General features: G+C 37.7%; 2 protein-coding genes and 1 non-coding gene across 3 annotated transcripts; 2 read left to right on the plus strand and 1 right to left on the minus strand.

Annotated features, from left to right (window-relative positions):
• Positions 1-12,531: 12,531 nt before the first annotated feature.
• Positions 12,532-23,737, plus strand: LOC131773579 (tetraspanin-7-like). Its single transcript, XM_059089524.2, has 7 exons — positions 12,532-12,695; positions 13,778-13,966; positions 15,017-15,091; positions 15,295-15,387; positions 18,259-18,420; positions 20,707-20,790; positions 22,625-23,737. Exons 1-7 carry the CDS (start codon positions 12,618-12,620, stop codon positions 22,694-22,696), a joined length of 753 nt encoding a protein of 250 aa, XP_058945507.1. The 5' UTR covers positions 12,532-12,617; the 3' UTR covers positions 22,697-23,737.
• Positions 21,732-21,804, minus strand: Trnan-auu (transfer RNA asparagine (anticodon AUU)). The gene has a single exon. It is a non-coding gene; the product is annotated as a tRNA-Asn (tRNA).
• A 2,134-nt stretch (positions 23,738-25,871) lies between the features above and the next one.
• On the plus strand, positions 25,872-26,983 carry LOC131773556 (uncharacterized). Its single transcript, XM_066169222.1, has 2 exons — positions 25,872-26,490; positions 26,761-26,983. Exons 1-2 carry the CDS (start codon positions 25,996-25,998, stop codon positions 26,959-26,961), a joined length of 696 nt encoding a protein of 231 aa, XP_066025319.1. The 5' UTR covers positions 25,872-25,995; the 3' UTR covers positions 26,962-26,983.
• Positions 26,984-27,021: the final 38 nt, after the last annotated feature.

A 27,021-nucleotide genomic window follows, 5' to 3' on the forward strand; every position in this document is an offset into this window, starting at 1 on the left:
TTGCACATGAGGCAGCAATTCTCCGTACACTCTCCTCAGACAGTGGAGAAAATTCAGAAAACTCACTACCTCGTTAAAATGGTCAAATTAGCTAAAACGGTTTATCTGGGCGAAATGCATTAATTTGACCATTTTATCTAGTCAGACCTCCTCCTCCTGACCTAAAGAGTAATGGCACGACTTTCCAACGCTCCACCAAAGATGGTGCAGTTTGTCTTTCTGCTTGTCTGCTGCTTTCAAAACTGAGTGCGCTTAGAGTAGGTAAGAACCATCTATTTCTGTTGTGACTATTGGAGTGGGGGAAGGCAGTATGTGAACATGGACAGGTATCACTCGACCAAAAAGGCTGTAACGCTCGGGGTGCCACAGGGTAGCATTTTAGGTTTAGGTTTTACTCCTGGTATTTATTTATGACCTACCTGAAGCACTTCAGCACCCTACAGCCGACATATATGCCAACGACACAACAATTAGCTACTCTACTCATTATCAGGCGCCCAACAATGGTATCTCGGAGGGCCTATAAATGGAGATTAATGACAGCATTAATTGGTCAACAAGTGATAAGATGATCTCAAATGAATCCATAACAAACTCTATGCTTGTTACAGGTAAACGGCTGATCAAGAAGATGGAAAAATCCTATCTGCAGTTACACTTCACTGAGCTTGAACAAGTAGACTCGCACAAACTGCTTAAGGTGATGATTGAGAGTCAGCTTTACCTTTGAGCAACATGTGGATGATCTTAGTTTATCTCGGCTTTCAGCTACTCCATTAATAATCAATCTCTAGATAGTCGTTATGACGCTCTTTTGGACACTCAAGAATAAAGGGAATTTTCGCCAGTTTCCAAGGCCAGAATTTGTCATTTACCAGAAACCTCCAAAAGAAGAGGTTCGCAAATCGCCCAACCATACAGGTTGTTTGCATCGAGATAGGTCGTGGGTCTTGTTGGCTTTGTTTCATTATAAGCCTCACCCAGGTATTCGTTGTTTCCCTGTGGAAAGCGATTTAAGATCATTGAGATTCCCCCCTGAATTCCTTTTTCAATCATCAGCAGCATGTTAACATTTCTGAGGAGTTCAATCTCAACTTTTGTCACCCTCAATGCAGCATTCCAAGCCAATCCAGGGGTGGTGTAATTCTCCAGGTGGATCGAGCTCATAATTCTTAAGACAGATGTTTCCGAACTTTTCAAACACATCTGCAAGCAGAAGAACGTCTGTCTTGAGATAATGGTCATGGTAATCGCTGTCGTTCAGAACTATTCTTTGGAAGGTAGTGTATGAATACACACCTTTCCGCGTGACTAAATAGATTTTGTCATTTGTGACTTTCTTGGTTTGTCTCAGCCTATCATGATTCGAATAACTCACCAATTTATCGCGACGAGAAGCCATAAACTTGAGGCTGTCTATAAAGCGAAGCCCATTCTTGATGTAAACTTCTTCACATTCTTTGTTGATGTAAGAGCCAACAACTACACCTTCTGAAGCTGGGGGATTTTTCCTCATTATTTGGAATACATTTTGTTTCCCTCGCTTTTGCTGAGATTCTTAACAAATAGATGAGTCAATTTGCAAAAGTGTGGTGACAAGAGTGAAATTTGGCTCCTTCAATATCAGGTTGCTTTTGTAGTGAGTTTCTCCACGATAACTCCCTGTGAAATGGCACTGGCCCCTCACTTTGTCAGCCTACAGCCGGGCCGCAGAGAAGTCTTTGTTATTGCCATTGTCAAATGAGCCTCTCAAATCCAGCTTCGCTTTCCTGTTTTGAACTAAAGTCTGGTCCCCATGAGTGAAGATCATCTAGGCTAAATAAATTCCTTATATGAATATTCTTGATGTTGTCCTCAAGCATTTCAACGAGGATCTGAGCAACATCTTTATCCTCACTTCTTTGCTCTGTAAATGGATTGGCTCTTGTGAATAAAGCGAAGGAAATGATTTGATAACAGAAGCTACACGGGTTGTGCTTTTGATATTTATCTGTAAAACTTGTAACTGCTTGGCTCACAATAACTTATTGGTTTAGTACAACCCCTAAAGTCAGCATAAACCACAAAGGGTATTTAAGCATGCTACCCCTATCTAGCATCTCGATCCTAACTGCATTTTTCTTGAGAAATGCTCTTTATGGAGTGCAAACTTTTCTTTGCTTGACAAGTGGTTCAGACACCTAAGGCAATATTGTTTCGCTTTCTTATGCTTAGAGGTTTGACTCGATAACAGCAGCCTGCTCATGTTGTTTATCAGGCAATGAAATTATTTGAAACGAGTAGTTGTAAATAGGACCTGAAAAAAATTTCAGGCCCGTACGGGGCCATTCACTTCATTCACTTGGAGAGGTCATGGGTTCAAATCCCGTACGGGCCTGAAATTTTTTTTCAGGTCCTATTTACAACTACTCGTTTCAGTAGTGTTCTTAGCTGCGAGGATCTCCTAATTTCATCTTTCCACCGCAGTGCAAATATGTGAATTTTCATATATCTAAAATCTTCATTCAGTTGGATGTTTATTTGGACCCAATTCATTGACCAGCTCCCAGTTGGTTTGTCAGCCCAATTGGTAGAGCGCTGCACCGGTATCGCAGAGGTCATGGGTTCAAATCCCGTACGGGCCTGAAATTTTTTTCAGGTCCTATTTACAACTACTCGTTTCAGTAGTGTTCTTAGCTGCGAGGATCTCCTAATTTCATCTTTCCACCGTAGTGCAAATATGTGAATTTTCATATATCTAAAATCTTCATTCACTTGGATGTTTATTTAGACCCAATTCATTGACCAGCTCCCAGTTGGCTTGTTAGCTCAATTGGTAGAGTTTGAATTTACTCATCAACTTACGAATCAACTCATCTGGATATCACTCAATCAAGAGGCAAACTCGACTTGATGGGGTCAAACTCGAAAAGTGTGGGGGCGAACACGGTATAAGGTAGGGGCGAACTCGATAGGGGGCGAAAGCGGCGGATACCCCTTCTATAATTAAGGCTTAAGTATGATCCGAAAATTTGCCTCATTTCGTAAAGTTGTTTAAAAGATCCGCACAGTGCAAATATGTGAATTTTCATATATCTAAAATCTTCATATAAAATCTTGCTGAATCGGTTGAACTCCTCAAGACGGTCAAATTAAAGGAAACAATTAAACTGGATAGAATTCACAAACCAACTGAATTTGTTCAACTATATGAAATAGTCGAATTACCTGAAAGGTGATTTTAGATATATGAAATTCATATATTTGCACTGCGGTGAAGAAACGAAATTAAGAGATCCTCGCAACTAAGAACACTGCTGAAACGAGTAGTTGAAAATAGGCCCTGAAAAAAATTCAGGCCCGGACGGGATTTGAACCCATGAGCTGAATTTTTTTCAGGTCCCATTTCCAACTACTCGTTTCAGTAGTGTTCCTAGCTGCGAGGATCTCTTAAATTCGTTTATTCACCGCAGTGCAAATATATGAATTTTATATATCTAAAATCATCACTCATCACTTATGGTTTATTTGGAACCAACACATTGACCAGGTCCCAGTTGGCTTGATAGCTCAGTTGGTAGAGCGCTGCACCGGTATCGCAGAGGTCATGGGTTCAAATCCTGTCGGGTCTGAATTTTTTTCAGGTCCTATTTTCAACTACTCGTTTCAGTAGTGTTATTAGCTACGAGGAGCTCCTAATTTCTGTCTTCTCCGCAGTGCAAATATATGAATTTTATTGATAAAAAATCATCATTCATCGCCTGGATGGTTTATTTGGACCCAACACCTTGACCAGCCCCCAGTTGGCTTGTTAGCTCCGTTGGTAGAGTGCTGCACCGGTATGGCAGAGGCCATGGGTTCAAATCCCTGAAATTCTGAATTTCCTTCAGGTCCCATTTTCAATTACTCGTTTCAGCAGTGTTCTTAGCTGCGAGGATCTCTAATTTCGTTACCTGAAAGGGTTAAACTGGACAAAATGCTTAGACTAGCTAATTTGTTTGACTGGTAAATAAATTGTTTCAAATCGTTCAAACCCTCAGCTTACCGATTAAAATGGACCCTCAGCTTAGACGATTAAAATGGACAAAATGAAAAGACTAGTTGATTTGTTTTGACTCCTCAAAAAAGGTCAAATATGCTAAAGAGGTTCAACCTCTCAAAGTGCAAAAAAATCACTGAATTGGCTCAAGCAGTTAAAATGGTCAACTTAGGTGAAACAATTTATCAGGAAAAAAGCACAAGCTAACCCAATTTGTTCAACTGGTTAAAATAGTCAAATTAGCTGAAAGGGTTGATCTCGACAAAGTGAGCAAACTAGCTTAATTGGTTCAACTAGGGAAACGCTTAAAAAAAAACAGAAACGGTTGAACTGCATGAAATGCACAAACAAGTTGAATTGGTTTAACCTGTTAAAACACCTAAAAAAGCAGAAATGGTTTAAGTGCACAGAATGCATAAACTAGCTGAACTGGGTCAACTAGTTAAAACAATCAATTTTGATGAAACAGTTTATCTGCAAACAACACAAAAACTAGTTGAATTGGTTTTGGTAAGTTAACTGCTAGAATAAGCAGAGACAGTCCAACTAGACAATATGTACAAATAGCTAACTTGATTTAACTGGTTAAAACGGTCAAATTATCTGAAACGGTTGACCTGGACAAAGTGCACAGACTACCTGAATTGGTTCAACCACGTAAAATGCTTAAGTAAGCTCGACTAAAAAAAAATGTATAAACTAGCTGAATTAGCTCTACAACCTAAAACGGTGAAATTAGCTGAAACAGATTAATGGGACGAAATAAACAAACAAGATGAATAAGGTCAACCGGTTAATCGGTAAAATAAGCTGAGACAGTTAACTTGGACAAAATGCAAAAGCCAACTGAAATGATTAAATTAACGGAAACTAGGTAAAACTATTTATTTATGAGAAACGGTTAAACTTGACAAAATGCAAACACAGTTCATTTGGAAAAAAGCAAACACCACCTCAGACACGTTGTACTGGTTAAAACGGTCAGATTAGCTGAGACGATTACCCTGGAAAAATGCAAAAACTAACTGAAATGTTTAAATTAGCGAAAATCTCTCAACTGGACAAAATGCACTAGTTAGCTAAATTTGTTACACAGGTTTAAACAGTCAAATTACCTGAGACGTACAAATAAGACAAAATGAACAACCTGGCTGAACTTGTTTAACTTCTTAAAATTGTCAAACTGGCCGAAACGTCTCATCTGGACAAAAAGCACAAACTAGCTTAACTGGTTGAACTGGTTAATATGGCCAAATAAGCCGAAACGGCTTAACTGGAAAAACACTTTGCCAGGCCGGGTTCTTTGCCGAGAACGTTAAAGGCGGGCAGCAATCTGATGTTAGTGTAGATGTAATACACACTTAGGGGTTTGTCACGCAAGGCTAAACGTATTGCACTCTTGTTCTCATCATGCAACTTAACGGCCACGAATATCCATGAATAAGGCTTCCAACAAACTCCTTTACAGCAATTTGAGATTAGGGTGGATATAATACACTCAATCATTTGCCACAAAAGGCTGAAATTATTTCAATCACAGAAAAACATTTTCTTGTTCCCTTCCTGTGGTTTTTCGGCCACGAAAATCACCGATAGAAAAATTGACAGCTAGATAATATAGAATATGTTACCTTGGAAGAGTTCTTTCATAGAAGAGACTCACCTCCACCCCGTTGAAAGCCCCCATGGTAAATATTTCGACCGAAATGCATTAGCCCTTTCAAATGCTCTACTCAAAGAGCCAGATCTGAATGGGTCTCAATGGGGTTAGCCGTAGCTGTAAAATGGCAAAAAATTAGCCATTTTCCCATGGAGACACTCATCTGATTGTCACATCTTTTGTAAAAGGTAACATCAAAGACCGTGACTTTTTAATCATTGACCAGCTATTGATTTAACTATTAAAGCTCCAAGACATACACCTTGTAGACTATCTTCTGAACTAATCGTTCAAAGTAACTCCATGTTAAAAGATAAACCACCACTTGACACTTCCGTTTCAAATTCTCTACCCCACCTTGGTAAGGTTCAACGGACGACAGTGAAAAGCATGTGAGTTGCCCCGGATGTTGAGGCTGAGAATAAATCGGTGTATTACGCCACTGACACCGATTTATCACTTTTCGCATGGCAAAATCTGAAAAATAAACGTCACTTTGTGCGCTAAGCTAAACTAATTTGATTGAGTTAACGACTGCACCTACATAAAAGAAGACAAACTTGCGATCATGAGTCTCTTTTTGTACAATTAATTTCCAACAGAAAAATGTAAGCACGAGGTCAAAAGTTGCAAGGATATGTATTTTCAGATAAAAAAGCTCAGTGAGAAAATGAACTTTTGATGAAAAGCTTGAAGACTATAACAACTTACTATATGGCACAACAGTCTAGAGGTAATAAAAAAATTCCAATAAATCACCGAACCGTTATGCATCCCTGTCCGTTAAATCATCCATATGGAAATTGAAATCGCCCCATCATCAGAATTTCCTCAATACATACCGTAATTTCCTCCGATAAACTCTCTCAAGGAAGAGAATTACTCGTGCACCGTCTTGAGAATGACGGACAACAATTACTCTAAAGAAATGAAAGAGACATCCATACATTCGCATAAAAAAAAGATGAATGTTCATTTATTCTTGTCTTGGCAATCATTCGTGTTTGAAAAGTAAGCGTACGCCACCTCCCCCACCGACTAGTCTTGAGGTATGAGCCAGTCGAAAACCACAAGGGCAAAGCTCGACGATTGTAACGTGCTCACCATCTATATGCAGCTATTTCTTTGTAATTCCATGTAAATCCACCCTATAATCAGCCACAAAATCCTTAATGATGAAAGCGTTCTTGCAGACACACCCGGCGTTGAATCACTGGCAGCGAAACTCCTATTAAAGGTAAAATTGGGAGTTTGACTGACGCAAGGCAATGAACGCAGAGAAGTATCGTCACGCAGAGAAACAAATTTAGTTATTCTACTATTTTCAGGGCCGGGATTGAGTTTGAAAACGAAATTAACGACGTCTAAGACAGTAACGAAAAAATGGTCCAGCGGGTTAAAACTTTATCTCTTTTGCCGCTTCCCCTCCAAAAGAAATGAATAGTGATTTCAAGAACTTTTAGCTACATATGGGCAGCATTGAATGGGGAGGGGTGGGGGGTCCTGTCGATGATTTCGAGTGTAGTAGAAACAGAAGCGTTATTCTACATACAACATTCAACAAATGTGATGTGTCAACTAATTTTGGCACTTATTGCAGATACAATGGTCGAATAGATTAAAATGGGCCTAGTGAATAATGTTGTCCAACTGGTAGAATTGCTCTAACTTGATAAAGGTCTAATTAATGGAAATGGTCTAACTGCATAGAATGGCCCAAGCAGTAGTAAATCTTTAAATTAGAGAAAATGGTCCAACTGGTAGAAATGGTCAAACTGGTTAATATAGTCCTATCAGTAAATATGATCTTACTACTAGAGATGGAATGATCCCACTGCCAAAATGGTTCAACAGATTACATTGATCCATCAGGTTAAAATTATTCAAGTAGTTGATATGGTTCAACTGATTTTATAACATATCGTGGGCGCGAGTCCTACACATTTCCCAAGGAGCTACTATGGTAAAAATCCTTATGTTGTAAGCCCCACCGTGAATTCATAGCGTGACTTATGCAATGTTACTTCGGCTGCAAGGTCCCGTCGAGTTCAGCCGTGAGGCTTCAAAACTTTCAAGATAGTATTTCCGTTCCATCCTGGTCAAGATAGACCTCTTGGAGCTGGAAAATTAAAATAAATATGCTAAATAATTCTTGTTTCAGAAAATAAGAAGCGAAAAAGCGACGAAATTAGTTTTGGAGTTAATACTTCATTCCCAAAGGCGGTGCAAATTATAGCTGCAAACAAAACTGAGCTTTCTGACTTCAGGCAAGGCTTTGCGACCTTGCGCACTCTTCTTGCGAACGATAAAAATATCATTACGAAGTGTTGATATTTCCCAACAGTGTTCTTCAAGGAAAGATTTGATTTTAAATAATACAATTTCTAGAATTTTCAACACAATTTCGTAGTCGTAAATTATAGGAAACAAAAATTAAAGCATGCTAAATCTATCACACGGGTCTCTTGAATCAAGAAATTTGTTAAGTTTTCGCTTCGTTGTTCGAACGGTGGATACTGTTTTCAAGTGTTGATATGTCCTGAAAGTAATGTTCAATAAAATATCAATTTTAAAACCGTAAAATTTCAGAATTTTCAAAATCTTCAACCCAAACCTACGCAATTTTGTGGTTGTAAATTCTAGGAAACAACGATTCAATGCAAGGTTTCGTGTATGCAAGAAATTCGTTCATTTTTCGCTTCTGAGCTTCTATGAATAAAGATTTGGTCTCAAATATTTCCTGGTCTTTTCTGTCTTGTAACTTTAAGTGGAGTGGTCTCATTTGATAAAATTGTCATTTTGGTGAAAGTAGTCTAAAATTTACACGCCCGTTAACATGGAGCTCTACTGGCTATATAAGCCAATTCCAGACAAGCAGTTAGTTAACTGAAGTGCGATACTAAACAGCGCTTTAGTAACAGAGGAGTGAAAACACTAGGGAGGTTTGGTTTACCCGACCCGATCTAACCTCCCTCACCTCTTCACTCCTCCGCTGCTACTGCTGTAACAGCGTTAGTTGACTGAGAGCTTGTGTTCCTAGCAGACTCACATTCCAAGAGAACACATAATGCACAGCTCAAATATGACGGATATAGGTTTATGTGCGATAAATGTTCAACGCATCATTGGCTATGGGGACAATTGGAATTCTGTTGTCGGCCTTTGTGCGAACAACAAGAAGTTGTTTGTTTCACACAATCAAGGCATAACTCCATAGAACACGCCTCATGTAAAAGCCAAGTCTTTTGCAAATCACAAAACGTACGATGCACCGTTGCGCCATTTCAGAGAGGAATCCTATTGACAGATCAAGAAGAAGCAAGTCTTTTCAAAATTGATGAGAAGAGTTCAGAAATTTGCTGGAATCAGAGTTAAGGAAGTCAAGATGGTCTTGTCTTGGGATGCCAGTTCGAGCAACCAATTGGTATTTGTGTTGAATTTGACTCTGTCGTATATATTTGCGACGCTCAATCAAACTCATTGAAAATAATCACGCCTCTTTCCGAAACAGCGAGATTGGCAAGCTTTTCGATGCTTTCTCCTCCACCAAGAACTTTACAGAAGGCTACAGAAAAGGTAAAGGAATGCAAATAAATACTCGCCGAGTATGAAAAGTCAGTTCGCTCTGTACCGGGATACTCCAAGATTACCCTGAATGGACCCCAAGGCACGGTTTCTCCCGTAACTGTGAGGTCGGTCGATATACCACACTGAGAATTGGACAGAATGAGGTCACTAGTTTTCTCTCTTTCTTTGATGCCACTAATCTCCTGAGCTGTATGACCCTTGACGTTGAACACCTGCACTCTATCAGCCACATCAAATATCCGCTGCTATCGAAAAAGGAATACTGCAGAGACCTTGGAAATATAATAACAGAGAGTAATAAACGGCTCCAGTCTTTGACAGTATTACACCAGTGTAAAGAGCTCCTGGTACCCTGACCCAGAACATGAAATTCTCTAAGTACACTTCCCTCTACTCCACAGCTCCCAGTAGCAAAACTCTCAGAAAAGGCAGTGGAAGAAATGAGTAATTACGCCTTAACGTTTGGAGTTGCTGTTCGGCAAAGAACAAACCGTTAGGAAACAACCATGGTTAGACATGGAACGATGCCGAAAATGATCTACCAGAGACAGCCTCAGATATCTGAAGACAGAGTTGACTTGACCTTGTCTGAAGGTTCGGAGTCTTCTGAAGTAAACGAGAATGGAGAGGAAGTTGAAACAAGCGTGAGTGACCCCGGGAATGTGGAGGAGGTCCCAGAGTACGATTCGAGTACAGACGAAGACGAGGAACCAGAAGATAGAGATTCAAACATTCCCAGTGAACTTGACCACCGGCCACTTTCCTGTTAGGAGCCACGGCACGCTTTGGACGACAAGTCAGGATTAACAACAGATTTCTAATGTAAAGGTAGATCTTTTAGTTAGCAGTTAAAGATCTTATAAAAAGTGTTAGAACGTTTTTTAAAAATTGTTTAGCCGACACATAACAGCTCAAGGTGCGTTTCTCACCTTTCCACGCGACAAGTAGCAAACGGCTTCGGATTTAACAGTTTTTTTAAACGGATTGACGGATTTGGTCATCAAATTATAGCGGATCGGCGGATTTGCATACCCCTATTCACCCCCCTCGTTTAAGAAGGGAAACTTAAATCACTGAGTGAAACAGCAAGGATCGAAATGTGCCTATCAGAATTGTTGAAAAACAATCAATCATAGCAGAACATCATGCTTTATAATATCACGCATGACCAGTCGACCTCATCGCCTGAAGGAGACTAGCAGTATGCAGTTGAAAAGTCGCAATCTACATCACACGTGACTACATCGTGAGACAAACGGAAAACTTAGCTTTTATTGTTATTCACCACGATGAATAACCACGACCTTTTTTACGAAGGGAAACTTTTACTGAAAATAGGAAATGATGTGAAGTAGTGCTACTATTCTTTGCTCTTGCAAATTGCATTCTTTCCTTGGAGGTCCCATCTTTCATGACAGAATTCAAGAGGATGTCAAATAATCCATCAGCATGCGTGGCAAGTTTCTCATGAGTACGGGGCTGTACAAGGAAGGAACCTTGTTCCTCCTCATAATACTATTAGAGGGCTGACTGAAGCTGTAGTATTAGTCTTTAAAATTATCTTACCGGCAAGAAAAATATGTGGAGATTTCAATTACGCTATTGAGGAGAATTTATAGGGCACCTATTCCCTTCGATGTAAAGGCAACTTAATCTTGTTAAAAATGATCATCAAATAGAAGTGTTCAATGTAATGAACTTAAATCAGCAACATTTACCTTGAAAACTATCCAGTGTTCTTTGAGCAGCAAACATCCTGTCCCACACATCATTATCCACCCTCAGTTACCTCTGTCGTCCATCATAGTGAGTCTCTATGATGCTCCATAAACCTAATGCACTCTCCATTCTCTGAACAAGCATTTGCATGTTCCTCTCAAAACTTGTCAGGATAACTGAAAGCCTTATAAGAGATGCAGAATCCTTAGCCAGATTCCCTATGGCCTCCTTTATTGAATCACAAAGTCTCATTACTGGAGATGTAGAAATACTGCATATCTAGAAAAAGGTGGAATTTTTAACATGACAATTATAATGACTTAACATGGTAAGTTTACAAATTGCAATTATTTTAGGAAACAAGGAAGATAAGAGACCTAAAAACAAAAGGCACAGCACCTAGATGGGGTCTAAATGTATGATTTCAAATACCGCTTCCCTTTTCGAAAAAAGAGAATAAAAAAAGAATTTAACTTGATGGGAAGAAAATATCAAATGACAGTAATTTCTCTCTATTTATCACAAAAAAGCACTTCTACCTTAGAAAGTTTGGCCTTTGGAGAAGAAGGTTATATTTTTAGACTGAGGAGATTCGTGCTGCAATATTTGTAGTAAGTGTTAATACATGTGCAACCAAGGTTACATATCACAAGCAATCTTACTTTTACATTCCTAAAGGTAAGAGTTACAATGCTACAAATGTACCTCTCTTTTTGCTCATGTTTTGTATTGTTCTGGGACTGTGTCTTGGAGAATACTCTCTCTAGTTTAACGGCAATTAGTACACCACTTCGTTCCTGGCCGATAACAAGCTGACGTTTCTCTGCTAAGTTTATCTACCACTTGATAAAGTTGTTCCGGTCGGTAGAGTAGTGAGGACGTATGAATTGTTCAAGATGTCACAAGGTGGAAGGAGCATTGATTGTCAATTTCATTAGCTTCGTTTCGGTGACGAAGGCAAATTACAGACGTCTTCTGAGGCCCTGGTCCTTCCTTTTTCTTGAACACTTCTTTCGGTGCTTAGTGCACCTCCACAACTAAGATAAAAGAGTTGTTGTTATACTTTGTTGTTTTCATGGTGGAGTTGCTGAGGAAAATGTGTTAAAAAATGAAGAACCAGAGCCACACAAGATATTTGTGACGGTCACAGGTCTATTTTTATAACGGACAGTGGACTGTGCGGCAAGAGCAGAAGAAAGGTTCTGTCACTTTCCCTTATCACCGAAACGAAGCGTCCGCGTTAAAAGCAGTAAAGATATCTCACAATAAAATAAAGTAAAGATTTAATCTTTCTTCAAAATCCTATTTTATTTGTCTTACGCATTGGAATTTAATATTCTCTCCCTTGCTTGACTTACTTTAAATTAGGCACGCGTTCGGAAATTCAACCTCTCGTGCATCCGCAGTGTTTGACCGCTGTGTTGTTTTGTGCATGTGTTGTGTGGGACTCGTGTCACTATTGTAGTCGGCTAGGTTACATTGCTTGCAGCAACATTCTGCCATTTTGAAAACCGAGAATACCCTGGGTATGAAGGTGCTGTGAAAGCATGCTCAGCTCTACCGTGGCAGATTAGAAGCGTAAAGGTATTACGATCAGTGTTTGTTATAGATATTACCGCCGATAAACACCAAATGGCGGGAGAGGGAAAACTTGGGCCTTGCATGCAGTGCGTTCGATGCATGTTGTTCGTCTTCAATGGTCTGTTCTGGGTAGGTAAAGCTTAGTTATAAAGAAAATCATATAAACGCCATTCAAGTGAAGCTCATACCCAAACCAGACTGTCATCAATTAGGAGGATTATGCATCAGTTAGTCTCAGTTATGCTGAAAAAGTCGCCTTATTTTACCCATTGTTATTTAAATAAAGAAAAAAATTCAATCAGACGGACATCTTGCGTAAACTTTTGAATCGAGAGGTGGCTGTAAAGTCCAAAAACTTAAGAGATAAACTTAAGAGCGTATAGAAAATCTAGATAGGTTGGCTTTTTCTCGATTCGAATCTGGTATTTTGATGTGTGCACAGAGCAAGTAGAATAGTGAAGAAATTGTGTCTGGTGGAGAAACATGGTGTCACAGTCGTGATTCATGTGACGTTTTCAGTATTACTGTTAGTTCTGGTGCAATATAATATAGGTATGGCCAGAATATGGCACACAAATATGTGAGATATAGTTTTTGGAAGGACTGCTTTAAAAAAATGTACCTTACAAAAACATGTATCATGAACTGTGCTAAATATTGATGTACAAATGAGCTATTAGTACGTGTTGGTAACTGGAGACTGAAATGATTATTTCAAATTCAACAACGTTCAGAATAAAACTATTGATCTTCGAAACTGTTAATCGTGAGGTCACTCTGGAAAGCAAATCTAAACTGAATGTAGATGTACCCTATTTCATATGCCTGACTTTTGAGGACTTGATGGGGCTTTCAACATTGTTACCTGTGAAACAGGACCATGCAAAAACAGTCAAGCACTACAATAGCAACAAAACACTGGAATAGTCAATATTTCCCCAAGGCCAAAATATGAACAAATTTGATATGAGGGGGCCAAAGGTTGTGCTTGTTGTCATTTGTAATGAAAATTTTGACTCAGGGTCAAGTGTGAGCTGCATGCAAGAAAGAAATTCATGTAAATTTACCACTCAGATGATAATGGAGTAGTTGAAATTAACCAGCCTAATCCACAAAGAAACAAAATCATTTTGTGGCTTTCACATTGTTTTAATGTGCAATATTCCTTCTCTACCAAGACTAGCTCTTAATTTTGAACATAACCTGTTCAGCTTACAGGAGGTGGCCTGCTTGTTGTGGGTATTTGGGCTCGCATTCAGTTCAGTGATTACATGAAGTTGTCAAGTCATGATTACTCCACAGCATGCTATGTATTGATTGGTGCTGGAGCCCTTGTCATAATTATTGGTTTCCTTGGTTGTTGTGGAGCCTATAAAGAGCAAGTATGCATGTTGAAAACAGTAAGTACTAATATGACTACATTGCATTGAACACATTTGATCACCCATATTTTATTTCTAATCTTTTTACATTCCCCTGTGATTATTTTGTGTAGATCACTTGAAAATGCAATTTTTATCCAAGAAAAGGAATAGATTAGAATTTAAATCAGGGGAAAGATCTCTCTGACTTTTGAGATAAATATTAACACTTAACTCACCCTGAATCATGCTCACAGACAGGAGCATTGTGACTGACCTAATTTATTTTGATACTGTGAGGCACTTAAGAATCATATGGACTTTACCAGGCTGCAAATCAGGGGCTTATAAGAGAGGAACTGTTAACAGGGAGTTATATGAGTTTAATCAAATCTTCCAGAGGGCCAACTGCAAGTTATCAATTTGATAATTTTTCTTATTATTGATCCCCCAGATTTAATGTGTAGCATTACATACAGAATGTATCTCTTTAGTTTAAAACGTAACTTATTAAATAGGAATAAATACAGTCTTTCAAATGCATAAGTATATTCAGTATTTGATGGTACTCAGCCCAAAAAAAAAATCCATAAAACTTCTATAAATAATGAACTTTAGAGGTTAAAGAGAAAAATGGAGTTGTGGCTTAATAGAGATGGGGAGTTACTAGGAATTCAAATTTTAGACAGGTAATATTTTAAGGAAGGGGTTGTTAAAAAAAGGTCTTTTTCAGTAGCATTATATGTTACATAATGCTCACTGCTCATAATTTTGCCACATGTATTTCAATGATTTTGTGCATGTTGTGTGCAATGGACCTGTAATTCTTGAAAATTATGAGTACTTGCTTTAAAAGAAGATTTGTGAAAGTTCAAGTATAAAGCTGGTGGGTGAGAGGCTGAATGAAACAACTTTGTCTAATGGGAAGTAAAAGAGATTGCTAAATGATTATGTAAAACAAACTTGGTAAACCAAAACATAATGTTCATGAGTACTGTTGGGCTGTCAAAGATCCTTTCTGTTTAACTTTCTATATTTCTTTTAATTGATGAAAGGTATCATGGTGATAGTCATCTTTCTGTGTTTCAGTTTGCAGTGATTCTTGGGTTTCTCTTCCTGGTTGAGCTTGGAGGTTCTATTACTGGATATGTCTTCAGGGAAAAAGTAATATTTTCAATGTGCTTGGCAATAATTTATGCAATACTGATACATAAGAACTCTTTTCATAAGATTTTGGAGCTGGTTTAGTTTTGAGAATGATTGACCCAGCATATTATTTTGGCACTAAGGAACAAATAGTGGAGTATATTCTGCCTCCTATGGCAGAATGTCTTGTTCATAATCATGGAGGTCTTTGATATTTGCAGATTAAGAGTGGTTTCAGTGAGGGATTGAGTGTTGCATTGGATGACTACAAACAGGATGGATTTAAAAAGGCTTGGGATGGACTGCAGTCAAAAGTGAGTAAACATTTTACCATAATGTTTATGCTGCACTTTAACCTAAACATTTCTGCATGAAATCTTTACCAAACATGTCCTGTCTTAACAGTCAATGTTTTAAGCAATTGACAAGTGAACTGTAAGACAATAGAAGGACACAAATGGCTGACTGACCTTTTTGTACTCTAATAACCCTGTGATTGTGATTGATCAACAAATAATTAACAAATTGACAGCAATTTTTCATGGTTTGTAACTTTATTGATCATGGTAGTGACATCAACAATGTTTAAAACTAAAATGAAACCATGAGGCACAGGTTAACTTTTTTTTTATTTTTTTGCCAGCTAAGGTGCCAAAATTTTCAGGAAATCATTTGGGAATGACATAATTATTTTTGAATTGTTGTTTCTGCTGTTGTTGTTGTTGTTGTTGTTGTTGTTGTTGTTTTAAGTTGTGTTATTCAATGAGTTTTACAATTGAATACCCCTAAGAAATGGATGGCAATAGACTCTGGTTGCCATTAATTCAAACATGTCATGCAGTGACCAGCGAAAAATGTAATGAATCTCTCTCAAACAGTTAATATACTTTGACTTGTGATCATTGTCAAAATGGCAAACTGCTGCTTCTTGAGTATACATCTGTCAATAAATTATTTTTCTTTTGAACCATATGCAAGGAAGCCAACACATGTATCATTTTCAAGTTTGATACTTTCAACCAATTATTCACCATAATGTTCTTCTTCTGATGCAGACATAAAATTTTCCATTCTTAGCAAGGAAAAAGATGAAGGATCTATTAAGATTGAAAGATAGCCTTTCCTCCTGAATTGCAAGAATATGTGTAAGAACAATCAAAAACCTGTAGATTGAAGTTACGGTGTTGATGTGTTCTTGTTTGTCACATTTTTATACCAATACAAAATGCATGGTATATATTTTTTTAAATTAAGGTGCTGATCAACAGGTTAGCAAAAACTGTGCATTAAGAACCATTCAATTTGTTGTTCTGGTTCATGTGTCATTCAGGGTGTCCCAACCACATCAACCATCTTGCATCCATATTCTAATAACCTAAAAAGTTACTTGTGACGACCATTTAAAAAGTGGTATCCTTCAGAAACTATATAGATTTTATTTCTGCTGTTAAACAGTATTTGTAGGATTTCACACGTAAATGTAAGACTGCTACAGAAACTGGAATGCTCTTTGAAAAACGTGTGACAATTTTCTTTTGCTTATTGTCCAAAAGCAAACAATACCTTCAATTATGAACATTTTGCCTTTAATTTCTTAAGCACAAAGCAAGGATTTGAGGCAAATTTGAAAGGCATTATTCCTCTAAAATAAGGTATAAGTTAACCACCTTACGTATGCAAACAGCAAATTACAAGAATTAAACTTTGTCGTCTGTCTTTCAGCTTTAAGAGCAGTAATATAAAAATATCTGTGTTTGTTGTAATTAGAAGATATTTGTGTATTTCTCAGTTGGGTCTATTGGATAAGAAGAAAAGTAGGTGAAATTGCCGTTTGCATTTGCTGTGAACTTGGTTAAAAATCTTGTCCATTTCTTTCACGCACTCTCTGCATCATATTCTTTTAGACAAGCATTCCAAAACAAAATTCTTCCATTTTTTTCTCTCTACAAATGATTTAAGTTTTATTTAGGTTTTCTCTTTTCTCTTTTAACTAGAAACTAGCGATTAATGCTTTCAAATCCTGCTTAAAGTCTTAACTTGTTGTGCCCAGTTACACTTAACACTATCAACACCAGCGTCATGGTAACCAATGGGAGACTAAAATGTGATTGGTTTTCCTGCAATAACAACAAGCGAGTCATAGAAGAGATAAATCTCCATCGATCACAATTGTTGATTGCATGTTGTGTGTAGCTTTCTTATATTTTATTGCCCAAAAGTTCTACTATTTCTTTGTTAGAGATGTAACAGGATTGCACACCAAAAACTTTAAACATGGATCCAAATTGCACTATAGGTCAAGGGGTTTTGAATAATAAGGAGAAATGAAACACAATAGACAATACGTAAACAACAGAAGTTTGGAGTTCATTAGCAAAAATGGCTCAAGAGTGCACCTGTTCCACAAACACTTCCTCCATCAATTGCTTTCAAAGGCTTCTTATTAATTTCAGAGTTGTAAAAATGTGTCAAGAGCTGTCAGACTCAAAGCTATTTATTTTGTTAGATTGGATCTTTGTAAATTTCAATTGTGATTTATCCCTCTATGCACAAAATCCAGTGGTAAAACCCATTCCTGAATGACACACTAAAATCAACATGAAGTTGTAATGGCTTCCCTTTTTGTTGAGTCTTAGGATTTCAAAAATTAACTTAGCCCCTCAAATATTGAATCCAAATGCATTAAGCATCTAATGATGAACACTGTCATTTTAAAACTATGTACAGTTATTTTTTAGTAACCTGGCAACATAGATGCATAACAACCCATAATTGATTCACAATCAGTTGCTTCTCTGCTCATCTCAATAAGTCATTATATCAGTCCAGAATGCCTTGTTTGTTTAGCTTGCCAAGTACTGAAAAAAAAAGAGTGTGAGACTGTGAAGTCAAAGGTTACTGACCAGATTGCTGAGCAATAGTCTATTGAAAATGGAGACATGGTTGTCAGATTTTTTTAGCCAGACAATATTTGAAAGGCTATGTTACTCTTAAAAATCTCAGAAGGCAGACAGTCTTTCATGTGTATATGTTAATTTTATCCATTATAATCTAACATATGTTGCATCTGAAACATACTTCTCTTTAAAGGAGGGAATTAAAATAAATCAAGTACAAAGTCTTGTGTGCTCTGTGACAAATAAAAAGTCTGTCTGAAAGTCTCAAACTGCTATGTTTTCTTTCAGCTTGAATGTTGTGGTAATAAAAATTATTCAGACTGGTTCTACAAAGAATGGACTACAGATGAAACATACAACAATTCAGTGCCCCATTCTTGCTGTATCAAAGATGAAGTTAGCTGTAACATTAATGTTACAAACCACCCAGCCACAGTCTATTCAACAGAGGTAATTAGTGCTAAATTTGTGCTAACATTTCTCATTAATGGTTGACAAAGTTCTTTTTTTAACCCTTTAAGCCTCAAGTAAGCATATTCTCCACACTGTCTTTGAGACATTTCAAATGGTATTGATAAGGATATCTTGTGTAACAATCATAAGCTTTTTCAGTTGGAGATTATTTCCTTTATTTTCATGACCTTAATGTTTGATTCAGAATTATAAAATAATTCAAATAGTATGCGCGCTCTGATTGGCCATAAAACCATTTTACATGAGCGTATGTAAATGTGGTTTTCGTTCCTCTTTCATTAGTTATTTTATAAAAGAAATGTAAAATGGTTTCCATGTTTACATAGCCTGATGTAAACACTTGGGAGGTTGGGAGAACACTTGATAAGCTGGAAACCACTCCGCTTCGCATCATGGTTTCCTACGCTTATCTTGTGTTCTCCCAACCTCCTGTGTGTTTACATCAGGCTATGTAAACATGGAAACCATTTTACATTTCTTCAGTAATATTGTAGGGGGAAATGAGATGCTGGTCATTCTTGGGGATTAAAGGGTTATTTGGAGAAGAGTACCAAATCAAAGGCTCCTTGGAGCTATCTCAACATATGTCATAGGGTAAGCTCAGAAAATCACCACAAATCATGTAATAACTTTAAATCTTCCTTATTGTCCTTGATACTTGAGTTAGAATTAAATCATTAGAACAGAATAGGAATGTGATGGTTTGTGACATAAAATGTAGAATTGATACCATGAGTTAGAGTAACCAAAGCAATCAAACCTTATTTGTGGTACGGATTTTAGTTTATAGACTAAAAAGTTCTCAGCTCAGGTTAATTAAATTACTAGCTCAGGTTAGTGCATTTTCTTCTTCCAAGATGTTACTAAAACCTAGTTGAAATACAACATATGCACAGCTTAAATCACTGTTTGAATCAAGGGGTTATTTTGGGTGAAGTGGGCATTTAATGCTTTTAAGTACTGTTACTTCAGTTCTGACAAAGGAATATAACTTGATGCATCAATGTCTGGAATGCATGTTGCACAAAATTTGAGTTAAAGAGAATCTCTTTTTACAATATCAATACAATGTCAAGCAGACAAGAGATGAGAAAAAAAGAAAAATATCAATTAAGAGATTCGTTCATGCAATACCAAATTCAAGAGTTTTATAGTAGACAGTAAGAAGAATTACTGATGAGAACTTGGGAGCAAAAAGGTTAAGTCATTTGTATCTGTAACAAATGAGAGCATTGACATCAACCTATCATAAGACAAGTTAGTTATCATAGTCATTTGATATATGATCTGATCTGCGATCCACTCAAAGTTTTGTCAATGCCAGTCAAGCAATCACGCCTGCAGGCTTTTGAAGGATATTTAACAATTATTTCATGAGTGGATGCTAGATATGAGTTGGCTTTAACCAATCTCATATCCAATGAGTGCAAATGGAATGGCTGTTTCATCAAATTAAATTATCCATAATGTTTGACAGAGTTGTTTGTTTTCATCCAAATGTAATTCTAGCTTAGCAACACTTGGGTAAATTGTTTCTAGATAAGGTGATTCAGTGTATGAGCTGATAACTGGAGCTGAGTGAACCAATCAGAAAACTAGACATGCAGTATTCGAAGTTTGAAATTTAATAATTAGTTATGAAACCCCTAAAGGCAGCTGGTATGTCAGCTGATAATGTCTGCAGCTGAGAGATTGTGTGAAAAATGAATATTTGGCTAAGAAGCAATACTTTCAGGGCAAATGTAAAATGTTGAGGACAATCTCTCAACCAAGGACATTATCAGCTGACATCCCTGCAAGTCAGGAGGTTTATGTATTTTGTAACCCTTTCATTAATTTTAATATTGCACATTGACAGTAAATTGTGTAGACTTTTTATGTTCTTTCTGGAACAGCATGTGAGATCAACATTATCACTAGACTCTTCAAAATTAGCTTGTTTTCCTTTATGTATTAAAAGAAATTGAGACAAAAAAGTGAAACTTGAGCCACAAACTTTTTTCTGACAGAAACAATTGGACAACAAATACTAAAGAAGTAGACAGGGGTTATTGAATGATAACTCCCTGGGGATTTTGCACCACATCATTTAAAGTATCCAATAGAATTGTGTGAAAATTAATGGCTGAGTTATTGTTAATGATATTTAAGTAATTGTGGTATGGAACATGCAGGTGTTCTCTTATTTCTGCTGAGACATGAAAATATTAAATCAAACCTGAATATATTACAAAGGAATATCATTCTCTTAAATACCAACAGGGATGCTATGATGCTGCAGTTAACTTCTTTGAGGACAAGTTGTTAATCATTGGAGGTGTTGCCCTAGGAATTGCTCTTTTTCAGGTAATTATTGACAGAAACACTTTCCAACATACTCCTATTGGCTGTGGAAACACAGCATAAGCAGTGTTAGGCACAAAATCAGAATTTGATCATATTTGGTACACTTTTTGATATACCAGCTTCTTAAACAATTTGGTTAAGCTTTATACATAAGTTAAAGAATTAAAGAAGACACATCAATTCTCTGTGACTCTGAGTTTTGTGCTTAAGCACTAGTCAGGCAGAACTTTTCAGAAACGTTCTGTCTGACAAGTGCTTAGGTGCAAAACTCAGAGTCACAGAGAATCAATGCATCCTCTTTAATTCTTTAACTTATGTAGACTTAGCTCTGCTACCACAGCATTGAGCATTTCATGCCAAGGTAGACTCTACTCCCACATTCATTTATATTTATATATTATATATATATATATATATTTATATATATATATATATATATATATATATATATATATATATATATCATCTCATTGACTGTACATTTAGGAATGACACAGACAGGTTTGAAACCAAAGTTAAACTGAGAGGGAGCTAAATGGTCTCCAAATTATACAACTTCAGTTTCCAAAGTGGTGTCTTGAAATTATTGAAGCCTAGTGCCCCAAGAGTAAAGGAAACAATCAATTCTACCTGTAACTGAGAAATTTCCTCAGCCTATAGTAATTCCAATGTAATTATGGAAAGAAATCACAAGATGTCTACAACCTTTGATTTGTGTTGTCTGTGATCTTGGAGTGGCTTGTATGATGGTTTTAAAGACAGTTGATGTGGTCAGTGGAATCAGTGTCATGCGATATTAAGCAAATTATTCTTTTCCTTCTTTTTTTTCATCAAAAGTGATAACTTTTGGTGATAAAAGTTCATCACATGAATATGATAGCGCTCTTTGCAGTAATGAACACTACTTAAGCAGTAGTGAAAAGAAGGCCTGAAAAAAATTCAGGCCTGTATGGGATTTGAACCCATGACCTCTGTGATAATGGTGCAGTGCTCTAACAACTGAGCTAACAAGCCAACTGGGAACTGGTCACTGTGTTGGTTCCAAATAAACCCATGAAGTGGTGAATAAATGGCTGTGAATATATGAAAGTCATATATTTAAACTGCAGATAAGACGTGAATATGATAGCGATCTTCACAGTAATGAACACTACTTAAGCAGTAGTGAGAAGAGGGCCTGGAAAAAAATTAAGGCCTGTACGAGATTTGAACCCATGACCTCTGCAATACTGGTGCAGTGTTCTACCAACTGAGCTAACAAGCCAACTGGGAACTGGTCACTGTGTTGGTCCCAAACAAATCTGTGTAGTGGTGAAAAAACGGATAAAGACGTGAATAACATAGTATCTTTTCACTACTGCATAAGTAGTGTTCATTACTGTGAAGATGGCTATCGTATTCACGTCTTTATCTGCAGTTGAAATATATGACTTTCATATATTCACAGCTGTTTAAAAGTTCATCATTATGCAAAATCCATCATTTTACATAGTCATTAATCACTTTGATCTTAACTTGGCACAATTTGCTCATAGAAAAATGTCACTACAATTTTAGTTATTCTACCTATTGGAAGGCCTGTACATATTTAAAAGCTACAAGAAAATAAGAGTTTTTCAGTTCAATCCTAAAGTATCAAAGTTGAAGAAAAATCATATTTTGGTTTCATAATTAAAAATGCCCTGCCTCAAGGCTTTTTTACTTTGTAGCAATGTATCATGGCCTAAGGGTTATTGTACTGATGTAGCTGATGTAAAATATAAATTGGATTCTTTACCAATTTCTAAGATATGATAGATTATATTACGTAACACTTTTCTTACTTTATTTCCAGCTTATTGGTGTGGGATTGTCATGTTGTTTGGCAAGCAGTATCCAGCATTCCAGTAAATATGAACTGGTTTAGTCAATTTCGTCATCCCACTTGAATTAATAAAATGAGAAGCCTGGGTTTATAATTCTGAATTATGGTAGAAAAGTGCACTCATGAAGTCTAAGGGTATCAGAGAAGCCCACTTAGGGGTAGATGCCTCACAATTTTGCATCGTCTTATGTTGTGACAATGTTGTTAAACCTACAGAAATGAGTGTTGGTGAAATATGTTTATTCTTATCAAATGTTGTTGCAGCAAAAAGTTTGTTCTATGGTTTTTAACACCACCTATATGTACTTTGCATTATGCTGACCTTGTTTAAGTGTAGTCTTGTGAGGTGGGGCTGGTTGGGAAAAATAAGTGGGATCATTAAAAAGTCACTGCCTTATCAGTAAAAGTCTGGTAGTCATTTTTGAATAAACATCTGCTGCATCACCAGGAGAATGAAATGCAAGTCTTATAAATGAAAAAAACGTTTTTGTTGCTAATTTTAAGCTTTCAATATTTAAATTAATTACCTCCTCCACCTACATGTAGTCTGTTTCCAATGGTTTTGTATTGTCATTGCCTAGCTCAAATTTGCATGGCTGTGTCCTTTTTATTTAGTAATGGGAGAGAAGAAAATTAATCTTAAACCTTGGACAAATCTTGTTAGTAATAGTAGTTTAAATTACCCTAAGTTCCTCTGTCAGTGCTGGATAAAGAAAATTCCCAATTTTTACTTTATCAAAGTGTCAGCAAATGTTGTACCTGGGTGAACAGAGGAAGCTTTCACAGAGACTGATACTTTGTGACTGAAGTTGTAGCTATAGGACCAGGCTTACTATTCTTCTTATTATTTGATGTTACATTTTTCCCTGGTTGAGATTTGAATAACTCTTTAAGTGTGTACATACTCTTTTACCAAACTTCCCATTGCAATGTGATAGAATACAAACATACCTAAGTTTTTTTTATTAGTTTTTTGTAATTATTTACCAAATTTTGCTGCTTAGCTTAGTTGCACACTAACACTGTTCTGTTCTGGTTGTTTTAATTTTAACAACTTTTTCTGTCATTAAACATGAACATGTGTCTGGTGGTGTTAATTTTTCTTCGAGGTGTCCCTTGAACTTTTATCAGCCCACAAGTGCATAGACAATTTATTGGGACAATGATGACAGAAGTAGAAATAATCAGAACTGTGCCCCTTGTATATGTAACACCCGAGCCAAATTTGAGGGAGAATCTCTTACATCTACTCTAGATCCAATGGCTGAAAGCAAAGGCTCTAGAAAGCAAAGGCTCCAGAAAGTAAAAGGCTCCATCTTTAATTGTACTGGGTGCAAATCCTCCCCAGAAACAAATGTCATATTACTGCTACTTTAATTTTATTTCTAACAAAAGCAATGAATCACCAATATTATGCCAAAACACCCTTTGGAAAAGAATAATTTGCTGCCCTTCTTTTGAGTAACTGAAAATGCATTTACATTTGTGACACTTTTTGTGTCAAAGAGTAGGGTCATACTAAAGATGTTTACATGTATCCCAGGAGCTTCAAAACTTTGAGCATAAGCTGTTGACTCTCTGATAGCTGTAAAACTAGACCCTGTGAGAAGGGTTACTGGGATACCTGGATGGTACTGGATCCTTGGAATCAAGTGTAGTGATACTACAGGTGTCGGACTAGTATACTGAAATAGTAAGCTCAAGTCTGGCCAAGGGCATACACCTATTTCAAACATAGGCATGCTATGCATGCAAGAGTTATTTTTTGTAGGGTGGGTGGATTACTTGAAACATTGTAAGTGATCTACATTCTTACAAAAGGAAAGAAGAGTATTAACGCGGAAAAGAACGGAAATGTCGAATTACCTCGCACACAGGTATTTTGTGGTAGATTATGTGTGTTGTGCGAATAAATGTAACCAAAAATAAACTGTATTGGTACCGCGAATACCTGTTAGTACAAAATGCAGACAGCAGACTGCAGACCTGATACAAAATCTAGACTGCAGACTGGGTACAAAATGCAGACTGAGAATCTGAAGAGTTTTTACGTCTGGTATACAATAAAATGTCATCTGACAGCTTACCGAGCGTCACGCAATCGCTTTTCTGCGTTTAGCCTTCACGATTATTTGCACTATTGTGGAAAATTCCTGGCCCATTTCTTAATGAAAATCAATCGTACTATAATTTCAAGCCTTCAATATAGTCTTCTTACTTTGCGCACGAGTTGGTTGGTGTGATTTCTGTACAAATTTTACCAACGTAATAAAAGTAGATGATGTGAATAACAGTGATGGTAAAGCAAGATTAAAACGGCAGAAATCGCCAGAAACTACACTAGATACACAGGGTATGAGTGGGTTTTGTTGATTTTACAAGAAAAATGTTCTTATTTCGAAATATTTATCGTTGTAAATCGACCATATTTCGATCCCTATACTATTCCTTATGACGTGTTCAAATTTTCAACGGTTCCTCTCGTAGCTTAACACCGAGTCACACAACGCGTGAATTGAATTGATCGTCGGCTTTTTCTCGAGGCGTGAGCTTGGGTCGCCTGTGAGGTATCCAGTTACCTCGCCACCAAGCAGACTCGCCACCAAGGAACGATCTCGCCACCAACGTACTCGCTACCAAGCGAAGTCTTCTCGCCACCAACCACCAATAAAGAGATTAGTCGAGGAGAGTAGGATGTTCGGCTGATAAGTTTGTTCGCTTGTCTGTACTCAATCGAGACGACTTACCATCTTGTCCTGGAGGGAACTATAAGAGGGAACACGAAGCTGGTGACCAACACTGGTTACACCTTCAACATCCGCAAAAGAGGACCAAACGGAACCATCGACTGGCAGTGCACCGTACGCCGAAAAGACCACAGGTGTAAAGCATCCGTTATTCAGCAGGACGGTGCATTCTTCGCGGGAATGCATGGCCACAACCACCCCGGTGAATTTGGTGTCCTTGCTTCCACCCAGATCCAGTCTCGCGTGAAACAGGTGCAGTTAATATATTTTTTTAAACTTTTTTTGAAGTTCGTTCAAATAAATTACGGCATGGGGTTTTCTAGTATATACGAACCGCCTATCAGAAGAAATTTCTTGTTTCACACTTTACTTTGTAATTATCTTAGATAATAGAAAAATATTTGATGTGACCACAGGAGTAAAGGTTGGAGTAAAATATGCAAATTTCCTACACACTCATATTTTGTATGTTATTCTTTATCACAGGTAGCACGAGAGAACTTGTTCAGACCAGCTTCGGCTATCGTCAATGAGGTGCTTCTGGAGGAGCGGGTATATGAACATCCATGCCCGTCACTGCCCAAACCTGAAAACATGGCCAGAGCCGCGAACCGCTTAAGACAGCAGCTGAGACCCGAAGACCCCACCGACTTGGCGTTTGACATCTCCGAGGAGAATATTCCTGCCGGGTTCTTGAAGGGAGACGTCCGTAGCCGCAGCAAGCGACACTTGCTCTGCGCAACAAACCAGCAACTGCAGCAGCTTGTCCTGGCCAAAAACTGGTACGTTGATGGCACATTTAAACTCTGTCGTCAGCCCTTCACCCAACTGTTTACCATCAACGCCTTTGTGAGGAGCGGCGAGCAAGCCAAACAGGTTCCTCTGCTGTTTGTCCTCATGTCTGGTAAGAGAAAGCGGGACTACCGTACAGTGTTGCAAGAAGTGCTGAGAATACTTCCTTCGCCTCCAGCAGTCACAAGCATCACTCTGGACTTTGAACAAGCTCTCTGGAAAGTCTTTAGAGAGCTGCTGCCCAACGTGTCACTGCAGGGATGTCTGTTTCACTGGACGCAAGCGTTGTGGGGAAAGGTAACGCATACCTAAAGAAAGAATTTATATAGGCACACACGAGAAAAAATATTAATTTTTAACAGCATATCTCTAAAAATCTATTTTCATTATTTCAATAATTTCAATTAAACCCATACCTACCTACCGTCCTTCTCTAAGGGCTCTTCTCTGAATAATATCAATCAAGCTTAACGCATACCTATACTAATAGAATTAGAAACACACGGAGTTAAAAATAAGTGCTTAACGGCTTATCTCTGAAAATTTGTTTTCCTTTTTTTCAATAAGGTTCAAGAGTTGGGATTGGAGCCAGCCTACCGCGCAGACAGCCGTACCTACAAGTACATTAGAAAACTCATGGCGCTGCCCTTCCTGCCGGAAGCCGAGATTACGCCGATGTTTAAGCGGCTCAGAGACCGCGCCACTACCACTGCTCTGGAAGCACTTGCCTTGTACGTGGAGGAGAACTGGATTACCAGCACAATGTGACCTCAATCCTGTTGGTCTGTCTTCATGCTGCCGATCCGCACCAACAACGACATAGAGGCG

This window comes from Pocillopora verrucosa, chromosome 6 (assembly GCF_036669915.1).
Source record: "Pocillopora verrucosa isolate sample1 chromosome 6, ASM3666991v2, whole genome shotgun sequence".
Taxonomy (NCBI): Eukaryota; Metazoa; Cnidaria; class Anthozoa; order Scleractinia; family Pocilloporidae; genus Pocillopora; species Pocillopora verrucosa.